Source organism: Lagopus leucura, unplaced genomic scaffold (genome assembly GCF_019238085.1).
Source record: "Lagopus leucura isolate 7727_CA_CO unplaced genomic scaffold, USGS_WTPT01 Super-Scaffold_100019, whole genome shotgun sequence".
Classification (NCBI taxonomy): domain Eukaryota; kingdom Metazoa; phylum Chordata; class Aves; order Galliformes; family Phasianidae; genus Lagopus; species Lagopus leucura.
This window is the reverse complement of record NW_024962273.1, coordinates 1,370,134-1,382,602: the sequence shown is the minus strand read 5'-3', so window position 1 is coordinate 1,382,602 and position 12,469 is coordinate 1,370,134. Positions and strand designations below refer to the sequence as shown.

Here is a 12,469-nt window from a genome sequence, read left to right as displayed (position 1 = left end):
GCAACACGCAGCTACTCAGATGGACTGGAGTGGAGGTACTCTACACACTGGGTTGCAAAAGTAGCATTTTCCATTTAAAAAGGCAGGATACTCAAAATGGGAGAAAAAATACTATGTGTCTCGGTACCAGTTTTGGTACTCCTCCTTCCTCCTCCTCCATTTGCCCCATCCCTGCAGGCATTCAAGGCCAGGCTGGATGTGGCTCTGGGCAGCCTGGGCTGCTGGTTGGTGACCTGCACACAGCAGGGGGTTGGAACTGGATGAGCACTGTGGGCCTTTGCAACCCAGGCCATTCTGTGATTCTATGATTTTGGGACTACTAGCTGTATTCAGGTAAACAAGAGAGAGAGGGAAAAAAAAAAGACTATTCTCAACCTCTGACCACACAAACTGTCCTGAAGTTTGTTCATTTTCCTGTTCCTGTTTCCCCTTGTCGTGTCATAGCTCATCACTGCTGACCCCAACACAAAAGTCAGTACTGGCTAAACTAAAGAAATCATTTTGCTGCAACACTTACGCCAGCTCTAAAAATAATTTCAAACTGGAAAGTATTTTGTGACTGCTGCAATAATTTGTGATTTTGGCACTCTCAACAGTTTACATTTGGTTTGTCTGAAAAAGCCATTCTGGAAGGAAGCAGTTAGGATAAAATGTTTTTATTCTAACTGTAAATGTAAACTGAGCTTCCGGCAAACAAATACTGTAGCTGATTTTCCAGCTTCTACTGGTTTCTAATTTTCAGATTCTTCATTTTTATCTTTTTCACTTGATTGCAACATGCTCAGGTTGACTTTCCAGTCAATTCACCCAAATTCCAACAGGAATTGGTTTATAAATTGGTTCCAACTGGAACTGGTCATTTGGAATTTCCAGCACAGGAAATTACTTTATAAGTGCCTCGATAATAACCCTAAGTTACAAACTGATGTGCCTAATACCTAACGATGAGAAAAGGTATGGCTATCAATGTAAAAGCTGTACTAAAAAAAAACCAACAACAACAAAATGCAATCTACATGACAGGGCATAAACGTAAGGGCATGATAACTCTTTTGTCCCCTACTGAACATCAAATGACAGCAGAGTGTAACCTCAGTATAACCGCATTACATCTGCCAAATTAAGGTGAATTGCTTTTCCTAGCTACGTTATGGCAAGTTATCAACTGATGAATACTATTTTTCCCCAGGTTCTTGAACTCAAAGCCTGTGTCGTGAATCATGGCTATATCCTCCAGGGGATCCTCGGTTCCTATGGGGTTTGTAAGTGTCCTGGTATGAGTCAGAGTACTCTTCTTCCACTAGAGGGTAGTGATCTCGGCTGTGTTGGGAACTGGAAGACAAGCGGTTCCTGCTCTTCCGAGCCCTTTCGTTGTGATAATTTTCATCTGAGGTCATGAGACTTCGTCGCTCAATTGGAGAGTTCTCTGCTGAATGGCTGCTGTGCCTCACACGCTGGCTCTACGAGTATCAAAGAATCCAAGCGTTAGCACAAATAAAGAGAATTGGGTACTTTTAAGCTAGTTTTGAAACTTTATTCTGAGGTCTTTCAACATCCATCCACTTTTGTGAAATTCGTTTTATATTAAAACCTGTATGCTTACAGGATGGGTTACAAGAATAGTTTGGTTCCTAGAGCTGCAAGCAGACCAAACACGGTATTACAACGTGTCTCTTACGGCATTCACCACCTTAAACACTACAGGTCGCTTAGCATGAAAAGTGAGCTGATGTATTCAGCATTTATCACCTTTCTCTGATCATGAACATAGTCTCATTCATGCCTCTATTCTGCTTAGAAACAGTTTGCCACAGGTTTACGGATCTTCACAAAACAGCTGAAGGTGGTTTTTTCCCCTCTTGTTTTTAAAGGTTCGGCTCCCTGAGCTCTCTGTGAAAAACTTCACACGACCCAACAAGTGACAGCAGCTAACTGGGCAGCAAAGCGATAGTTAAAACGTTAACAAATTCTTCCAGCTAAAATGCAGTATTTTAAGTAAGATAATGAGCTTCTTCTATCCTCACATTCCCAAAATGACGTATTACGTTTATGACATAAAAAAAAATTGGTTCATGCATTTTGCCAATGAAGTAGCACACTGAAGGGGTCTATGCAGACAACAACCCGGTTTACTGCCATCACATTAAGCCTCTCACCCGTACAGCTCAGAACAAACGTGGCCTGTGCTTTCCTCTCCTGAGATAACAGTCCCTGCTCTGATCCTGGCAGTGCCAGCAGAACACTGCTGTGATGGCTGCAGCCCTGTGGCCTCAGGTTCGCAGGCACACACAGCACTCCCTGCTCCTCTCCCTTCTGAAATTTCGGGCAAGGCTCTCCATGCTCTAAAACCTTCCTCCCATCGCTACATCTTCTCTGTGGCAGCTGTTAAACTGCATAATTTATAACATAAGGCTTGTCTGCGTGGGGAAGTAAATAACCCTGCAGACAGGTGTACATTACAGCACAGCAGATAGGATGTCTCGTCTCCCGGTGTGGATCGATGCTACCAAGGTTATGCACTGAGAAACTCCACATAGTGAGCTGACACAGAAAAGCTGCTGATCTACAAATTTGTGCTTAATTACGGGGCAGCAACTCTACAATGCCTTGCCCAAGTTTTCCTTGCAGCATCATGTCTTAGCAGTGTCCGTATGTCAAAGTCCATGCATTTTCTTCACTAGAGAGCTGCAAATTTAACTTCCTATGCTCACGTTGTCCTTCTTCACTGCCGTAATTTCTTCTCTGGATGCAAATTGTTATTTTCTTAAAATCTTTCAGTCTTTATTGTGATTGCATAGTAATTCTGATCCCACTATTTCCCTCCTGAGATGTGTAACCATGGCATAAACCTGGTGTGGTTACATGCTGCTGTTATATCCCAAATTACTTCTGATCCAGTTGCACTGTCTGCATGACACGGCCTTCGGTAGTTGCCTTAAAATGCCTCTGGAGCCTAAGGAGCACTTATCCCTACGACCTGAACTGCAGAATGCAAGTCTGTTCACCAGAATTAGGATGAACTACAAACGTTTAGACCTAACCAGAGCTCAGCCACAAACGCTAACCACTGGCCCCAGCTGGCATTGACAGTTCACTCATCCTGCTGAGGCCTGCAAATACATGTGAGCATCCCCATCACTCCCCACTAAGCAGCTCACAGCCAAGGACCGAGTGACCACAGGCTTTGGAAGGTGCACCACACACCTGTAATGGGACACACCTGGAGCTGCTGGTCTGACTTAGCTGTACATATGCCAATGACTTCACCCTGATGACCTTCATGAAGCCCAAAGGTTCAGATTACATTAGAAGCTTCACTCACAATAAACTATACTTCAAGTGACAGTTGAGTGAGAAGGAGACACCCCCAAATTCTGATCGGGTAAAACACAGACTGCCCCAGCAAATCTGCATCAGTTTCAGATATGACTGCTGTAAAAAGCTTGGGGGCTTTTAGTTTTTGGGGCTTCTGGTATTCGGTTCCCTGAGGTATCAAGAGAGGAGCCACCAGGCCGTATGAAGTATGAACTCTTAAATAACCATAGGCACCTAAGCTAGTTTGGTTCCTTGGATGTGTGAGGGCTTCAATCACCACCATGACACCAGAACATTTACAACTGAAACAAATGCTTCCAAAGGCTGGAATTAGCACACATCCTCTCGGTGGGTAAGCGCTTCCATTGATGGAAGTCTTCAAGTCAACTGTGTGAAAACCCCCAAATTCTTTGAGTGCTGGAGCAGCACTGAGAGCCACGTCCTGCAGTCCTCAACTGGGCATCATTCACTCAGGGAGAAATTTACCCCTCTGCAGAGAACTAGCACCATTCAAGTCCCAGCTAAGCCTTCACAATGAGGGTGAAGTGGGGATTAGGTGATGCATACCTTCAGCCAGCCCACTGCACAGGGGTGATTTTCATCTTCAGTGTGAGTTTTCCCTAAGTAAATGGAGCAACATTTCACAGTCACTGCTGGTGTCCATTGATCAGAGAGAAATAAATGCCTGAAAAAAATTCTGTGGATACACCCAGTTTTCAAAATGAAACTGAAGAGGTGACAGTTCTACAGATGGTATTTTATTGTCATGACGGGATGGAAAACTGAAATTTTAAGGCAAGTGAAAATGGAGACAACATTTTACATGTGTGCTTTATTAGTAACAGAACAGTGCTTGTGCGTTCAGCCAGTCAGGAAACAGCGGCTTACTGAGCCTAACAGAATCAAGCACATCATTAGAAAGGTGAGTACCAAACACCATGCACCTTCATGAAGTGCCATTCACCCACAGAAAAAATAGCTTCATTTTCATTGGGAACACTCAACAATGAGTCACCTCCTTCAAAAGCGTTACCTGCTTCCAGACATTCTACAAGCAGAACAGAGGTTAAATTTGTCAGGTGAATTATCCATCAAATCTCATTGGCTCAATCGACTTTTGACATACGTTAGAAAGTGCACATTCCTAGGAAGTCACACACGCACAAAACACCTTCTGAAATGCTCAGACTTTAGAGTTCACTACGGTCCTGATCTTCCCAAGCATTCACAACTATTACTTCAACAACACGTTCTGTTTTCAAACTTAGTAAAGCACGTACTTCTCGTTAAGGACTATTTACATGCCACGTTTGAAGTGTCAAAGTTCAGCCGTTTTTGAGCTATCCCTGCGAAGAAAAATGGTCACAATTTTTTTCAATGGGTAAAAAAAATGGGAATTATTCACACTCAAAGAACTCAAAAGGTGAAGGCATTCTGCTGACACGAGACAAGCATGGATGTTCATCACCCAAATGCGAATGCTTTGTGAAGTTATGAGTTAGAAAATGGGACATTAGAGAAACTGTTCTTCCCAATTACAGCAGCCACGAGCTCCACTGCTGTGCCACAGTGTATTCTCAACCTGAGAGCATCCCACTGGCAATGGCATTTTTTCCAGATTAAAAAAATGCCATTTTTTAATATGGCCATGATACCAGCGTAAATGGCAGCAACGTGTGCAGCTGTTTTATTTCCCACTTAAGCCAGAGCTGTCCCAGTGCTTCAGCTGTGTCTGCGCTGACTATGGGCCTCCAGCTTGCATTCTTGCTGCTGGCTGTGGCCAAACAGCAAACAGTTGACACTGAAGCACGTAAAACTTACGCTATACACAACACAGTACACCATTTTCCCCCCAAAATTAAAAATAAAACAACAAAATACCTGACCTCTGCTGCCGTTTGGGGGCTGAAATGCATTTTCATACCTGCAGTCCAGAGATCGCAGCAGGGTATGGGGACAGTGCAGTGGATCCTAGGTTTCGCCCAAGAAGAGGAGTCATGGGTGTGCTACTGGTGGTGTGTGTAGCACGCCAGTATGCCTCCAGGTATTCCGCCAAGTGTTCGCAAGCATCTTCGAGCTGGTTTTCATCCAAAATTACATCAAACATTTCCTGATCACAACAACAAAGCGTTGGTTCATTACAATGTTACGGGTGAAGTGAGAGAGGCGTTAAACAATTCTCATCATGCTAATACTTTAGAATTAAATAAATAGCAACCAGAGCACTGCAAGTGCAAAGCAAAGGACATGAGAGGGTTTGTTCAGCCTAGAGAAAAGAAGGCTGAGGGGTGACCTCATTGCAGCCTTCCAGTACCTAAAGGGAGCCTTTAAATGGGAGGGCAGTCAACTCTTTGAAAGGGTAGATAACAGCAGGACAAGGGGAAATGCCTTGAAGTTGAGGGAGGGAAGATGTAGGCTGGCTGTCAGGGGGAAATTCTTTTCTATGAGAGCGGTGAGGTGCTGGAACAGCTGCCCAGAGAGGCTGTGGATGCCCCGTCCATCCCTGGAGGTGTTCAAGGCCACGTCTGATGGGGCCCTGGGCAGCCTGGGCTGCTATGAAATGTGGAGGTTGGTGGCCCTGCCTGTGGTGGGGGGTTGGAGCTTCACGATCCTTGAGGTCCCTTCCAGCCCAACCATTCTGTGATTCTGTCACCCAACGCCAAAGCTCTCCCCTCAGTGAGCCTCACCAGACACTGTGGGGCCCAGCACGCCTGAAGGCACAGGACTCCAGCAAAGAGTTTATTTTGCTCAAAGCATTCTAACAGAAGACAGGAACTAAAGCAGTCTGTCAGAGCAACACTGGGACACTTTACATTGTCTCTTACATCCCAGTCAGAATGCGTTTCTGGAGTGAAGCATGCTCAGCACAGCATTTCACACAGTGATGGCAGTGCAGAGCAGGGCTCTGCCCAGGCACAGTGCAGTGCCACTCAGCACCTCTGCTTCTGCTAGCTATCTGCACGGCCCCACCTCTGTCCTCACATCCACAAAGCCATGCAGGTCACACCTTTTTCAATTCACCCAGGATCATTACTGAAGCATTAATGCAAATCCTGGCATTTTGCCTCAGGCCTTTTCAGTGCAAAATCCCAGAAGAGCATTTCCTGGTGAGCACAGAGGGATTTGGGGCCAAGAGGCTCTGTGCTACCCAAGGAGCCAAAGTACACTTCAGGCAGTGAGTGCTAGCAGCGAAATGCTGACACAGAGCGACAGAGCTCCTCAAGAAAAAGATAAACGTATCTTCAGCAGTGAAATGCTGTACTTCATCTGTGATCTTAACTCTCTCACCTCTGTAGAAAACAACTATTGTGAAAACATCACAGGAAATGAGAAGTGCAGGTGGCGCAGGAGCTGCTACAGCCCACACCGTGCTGCTCTCCCTTGCACAGTCAGGCCTGTCCTAAGCTGATTTCTCCAAGATAAGACTCCAAAGTGTAAGACCTTCACTTGCACCTACCTGCTGCCTGCAAGTCTGCTCCAGAACTTCACTTAGCCCTACAACCCTGATATTGATTTCCTCTTCCTTATCAGTGTAGTAGAGAAATGTTTCCTCCTCTGCAAGCAAGTGCTTAACACTCTTTCAGTGCTAAGATCCACTAACCATGGGTATCCAACCTTTGGGTTTACCTGGGCCATGCTGAATGAAGAGGAATTGCCTTGGTCCATATACATGTAGGTTGCTCCAAAAGTAATGCCTCCTATTTATTCCCATTGAAACAACAACAGCTACAAAGAACACAATAACACTGTTTGACAAAGCAAATTCCCAGCTATAAAACATCATTTTTTCAACAGTCACCACCATTAGCTCTGCATTTTTGCCATAAGAACAGGAGCCTGCATGCCACGCTTATAGAAGTCAGACCCGCTGTTGCTGTCACCACTGCTGAAATACAGCAACCCCTCACTGTGCTCACACACCCACAGGTCAGTCTCTATAGACTCCCACAAGCACTGATGAATGTCAGTAGGTGCCACGTTTCTGTGTGGAGGAATTCAGTGACAGCTGTGCTCCACCTGCACTTCCATGTCAGACTTCATTTGGTCACAGTGCCCCTCTGCTGCCATCTGTCACACAGCCACAGCACCTGATGGGATGATGGCAGGAAGGTTCTGCCTCTGCTGCCGTACCACCAACATAACAATATAGAAGGCATTACTTTTGGAGCAGCCCTCATAAAATATAGAATATAGTTAATGTACATAAGGTAGAAAAAACTTATTTTTTAATGTTTTTTTACTAAAGCATATCAAAAAGAATGCAGCACAACCATAACAGCAGTGGGATACGTGACCGTGTTCTGGGGAAAGCAGTGTGCCACACTGTAAAACATCCTAAGTGCACTAGGTCAAGTACAGAGAAACCAGAATGGGATGCTTATGACCAGCACACCTAAAGCATACAGTTAGTACAGCTCACATTTCTATGAGCCACATTTCTGCTTAACGGAGTCACGCAGCGGCAGCCGTGGCTGGAGTGAAAGATTAGCAAGGAATTAATAATGAAAGCAGTTCCTGAACTTAAGAAAGAAAGCTATTTTTATAATGTCTAGACAATACAGCACCACCTGATTGCTTAAGACTGACTTGCAGCACATGAAACAGACTGTGGCTTTTATGGCTCACAAGTATCTCCACTTCAAACAAACACTGCTCTTGCAGGAATCCAGCCTGCAAACAGACAGAGCAGGGCCTGGTGCAGCAGACAGACAGCAACGTCTTTGGTCTCAGCAGTGTACTTAATTAAATCATGGATCAACTTGGCCCTTTAATTTTAACTCAATCAAACCTAGTTGCTCACGAGCACAAACCAACACTTACTGCCAGCACCGCACACTGCTTGGGAAAGCCCTGCTGGCTTCAACACAGCCCGTGGGCAATACCAAAATAACCCCAAGTTAGATTCCATAGCAGCATCACTGCCAGAAGATTTTTCCAGATAATTCAAATGCTGCTTTAAAAAAAACACCACACTGCTTAATTCAGGAAGACACTCATCCTAAATTACACAAAAGATTCCAGACCCTGTTCTTTTCTTCCCAATTGCCAGCTGGGGCTATGGGATCACCCACAAGAGCAGCAGGCACAGTGCAGGCAACTCAGAAAATTGGAAACACTTCTCTTATTCAGGCAGGGTCTTCCGTTGTTGTCTTGGGCAACAGCAGAACTGCAGCACCCAGGATTATGGCAGAGTTTAGTGGATCCTGAGATGCACAACCCAAGTGCTGTGATGCAACAAACGAGCTACAGCTCACACAACATGGTGCACAATGTGCACTTCAGTAACAGCCACTGCTTCATTTCAACGGGTTTGCACAAAGCTGAGTGGAATAAGAGGAAGTGACTGAATGAAAGAGCAGTTCAGGCTGTGGAACACACACCAGTTTCTCCGTGCAGGTGGAAGAATAAATGCACCTTTCAAGATGTGAAGAATGAAAAATGAGGTGCTGTGTGCACGCTTGCAGGGATGGCTCAGCGTCAGCAGCACCAGCTGTATTCAAACAAGTGCAGGTGCAACTCCATTCACTTGGCTCATACCCACTGAGAGTGAGGAAGGCAGATACTTCCACAGAACTTGTTTTGTACTACCAACACTGTTTAAGTTGATTGGACTTGCATGGCTCACAGGAATTCCCTGTTGTCCTTTTCAGACATAACAATTCAGTGTAAACTGTGCGTGAGAAACACAATACTGCTGACTTCTGCAGAACCAGAGGTAGCTCCGACATCTTTCGGTGCTGCTCCAAGTGGAAGACAAGGATGAGGCAGCAAACAACCTACAGATACTATAGCCAGCAGCTTGGAGAGTGACACTGTGCTTGGCAGAGGGCAGAAGCAAGTCTCAATAGTATGAAGGGCTCCTGCATGAGATGCCTTGCCCCATCCCTGCAGGCATTCAAGGCCAGGCTGGATGTGGCTCTGGGCAGCCTGGGCTGCTGGTTGGTGACCCTGCACATAGCAGGGGGTTGGAACCAGATGATCATTGTGGTCCTTTGCAACCCAGGCCATTCTATGGTTACATGATATCCCATTTAGGAAATCCTGGACAAAAGCTTGGGGGAATACGCAGAACACACGCAAGGAGTCAGATGCTTCAAAGCTGCATTCAACTTGCTGGCTAGCTCTGCAGCCCAAGCAGCTGCATATATATGTGCGGTCACCATCTTCCACTTCTGACAGTGGACACTGGCAAGGAGGAAGGCTGCTAAATGCAGAGCTGACAGGCTCAGAGTGTGCAGTCTGGGCACAGTGAGCACTGCAAACAGTACATTTGGCTGCAGAAATCAAGATATGCCCCACAATTATCACCAGTACTTTTCTACAATATTTGAATTTCTGCTCTGTATCTGGTAAAGGAGGAATCTGAATCAGATCTGTCTCATCCTGGACATGTTCTTAATCCATTCATTTTTCAGACAAAGATAAGTTTCGGTCAAACCTATCTCCTTTTCCCCTGCTTTCCAACACCTCCATGTAGATCCAGCCTGAACATACACCAAAACATTGTGCAAAACTCCCAATATTAAATGTTCTGACAGACCTGTGTAAACTGTTCCTCCATTTCCATCTGGCTGGTGCTGCTGAGCAAACTTAACTGAAGCTCCCTTGCAGTTTCAGTAGGAAATGGTGCTTTTCAGAAAGCAAGCCCTCATCTAAGCATGTCTGTACTTAACAGCTGTCTCTGCCACAGGAACCAATGGCTTTCACAAATACAGGCAAGTCTGAGCTGCCCTGCACAGTCTGTCTGCACAGCACTGCCTGCCTAATCCACTATCTCAGACCTGAGCTCCTTTAGAAGCACTCTGATTGAGCTGAGTATCAGCACCTGTGATACAATGGCCCTGAGCAGCGACCAGGCTTCCAGATAAAGCACCTGGAAGGGTTCCAGGTGCTGCAGTGCCAGGAGGCTCAGGGATGGCGTGTGTGCAGCCACGAGTGCCTCACGCTGTGCAGGAACTCGCTGCGTGGCTGAAGGAAAGTCCCCTGCAGCCTCCTCTCAAACACGACTCTGAGACTTCGGCCCCTGAGACAGCACTGCTCCACAAGTGATGTAATTTGCTCGTGTGCTGCTGGAAGATCAGTTTTACCACACACGTCATTTCTGATCTGTCATCTGGCCAAAGAGCAAAACAAACACAGCTTTGGAGACAGTCAGGAAGAAAGTACCACACTTTTTTGTTCCTCAGCAACAAAAGCTGAGCTCGGGTTGCAGTGTTGGGCTGTCCACAAAGGGAAGTGATAACATTTGAACTCTGCTATAATAAAGGACCGAGACAGCAGACATCTTTCAGACTCCACACATCACAAGTTCTTTAGCCTTTCTTCTGTACTTACTGGTGGGCATTGTGCAAGTTTATCAGCTGCCACCAACTGAACATTCAAGTGTTTACTTTGTGACTTTCCTCTAGATTTAATCAGTCGCTGCAAAACCTGATAGAGGAAAAGAGGAAAAGGTGAGTTTAAGAATCATGTCCATAACACTCAGAGACTGACACTGCACTGGAGGATTACCAATTTCAGAAGCTCTCTATTACGTTTAACAAAATGGACAAAATATTCTCCCTGAATAGAAACATAAACATTGCTAAGAGCCTCCCTGAGAGCTGGGTGTTTCCTTCTGCATCACATTCAAGCCCTAACAAATATTTCAATAGCAATGGAAACAGCAATTTTGCTTTATTTGCTTTAAGTGACAGGCTATTTATGACCAATGTAATCTTCTAGAAGAGCACAAAATGTAAATACACACATAGAGAATGACAGAGGACTGACTGCAGCACAGCAGTAGGAGCACGTTATGCTGTGTAGCAATAATGCTGTGACTGTATCTGTTCCAAGGAATGTTCTGGGTACAGAAGGAATGTTACGCACACAGTTCATAAATTCCTCTGTTTGTTTCTTCCACTATTAGAACTTCAGGGTCAGAACAGTTAGAGAATTTAAAGGATTTCCTGTAAAGTCTCAAAGAAAATTAAAGAATCACAGAACGGAGTATTATTGAAGCAGGAAGGACCTCTAGAGGTCTCTGTGCCAAACCCCTTGCAGGATCACAGTGCTCAGCTCTTTGTCCAGCTGAGTTCTGGGGTAACCCCTGTGGGTCTGGACCGAGCACGTGCTCACACAGCCCAGCACACAGCCATGTCTCTGCTGCATGGCACACTGCTCCCTCGTGCCCACGCTGCCTGCCAGGAGCCCACGTCCCTACCTGCACAACTGCCCCAACTGAGCAGGGGCTCACAGCAGCCCAGGGACAGAACTTGGCATTTCCCTCTGAAGAACTTCAGGATGCTGGTGAAAGCCTGCCAAGGTCCCCCTCAATGTCAGCCCTACCCTCTGGCACATTAACTTGCCCCAGACTTTGGCATTTCCCACAAACATGTACTCAGAGTGCACTGCGCTCATCAGCCAGGTCGTTAACAAAGACACTGAGCTGTGCTGCCCCACTACGGACCCCTGATAACCAGGACAGTTAGACTTTGCACCCTGCACCCAGAAATCTGCTCAGTCTGAAACCCTTTTGATAATTCACATTCATCCAGTGCGTATCTCAGCAATTTGCCTACAGGAGAGTGCAGCAAAGCCCTGCTGTAAAGGCCAGCAACACCCACAGCTCCTTCCACGTCCCATGACAACAGGCAGCCAGGTCAGTCAGGTGTCATTTCCTGCTGGGCCCTATCTAAGCAGCACGCTGCAATTCATGTAATATTCACTGTGGAGAGTTTGTTTATTCTTAGGCAACAAGGATCTCCCTCTGCTTCCTACTTACCTGGAAAGACAGGGGAAAATCTGAGACAGATTTTTCCGTATACAAGCTTCCCAAATAGTCATTATTACCAGAAAGAAATTAAATGGAAGTTACTTCAGTGGTCAAAAAAGGCATGTTCAAAAGGAAGGTGAAGGCAGATGTTTTCTTCCTATACACCTAAACTTACATGAAGATTTGTTTTCTTTCCTCCCTTCCCCAGCCTTAGCCATCAGTCCCTGTGGGATGTGACCCTCCTCCAGACGTGCCAGCAGTGCTACTCATCTGTACTGAGCTCAACAAGCCCAGTTGGGAATCAGCAAATTCCAGTTACCCAGGCTCAGTATAGGTTGGGAAAGATCACAGAGATGTGAGGAGCTGGCTGCAGAGAGCCAGTAGCAAGGGTACAGA

The 12,469-nt window shown here is 45.8% G+C and overlaps 1 protein-coding gene across 5 annotated transcripts in view; it reads right to left on the bottom strand.

The window, feature by feature from the left end:
- Positions 1 to 238: 238 nt before the first annotated feature.
- CACNB4 (calcium voltage-gated channel auxiliary subunit beta 4) overlaps positions 239 to 12,469 on the bottom strand; it is a 44,511-nt gene continuing 32,280 nt past the window's right edge. For 2 of the 5 annotated variants that reach the window (XM_042877678.1, XM_042877679.1), the window contains 3 exons: positions 10,651 to 10,746; positions 5,240 to 5,425; positions 239 to 1,460 (listed from right to left, as the gene is read on the bottom strand). In XM_042877678.1, coding sequence (XP_042733612.1) covers positions 1,200 to 1,460; positions 5,240 to 5,425; positions 10,651 to 10,746 — 543 coding nt within the window. In that variant the 3' untranslated portion in view covers positions 239 to 1,199. Of the gene's footprint in view, positions 1,461 to 3,882; positions 4,662 to 5,239; positions 5,426 to 10,650; positions 10,747 to 12,469 lie in introns of all 5 variants that reach the window. The other 3 variants (XR_006180292.1, XR_006180291.1, XR_006180293.1) reach the window with 3 other exon arrangements.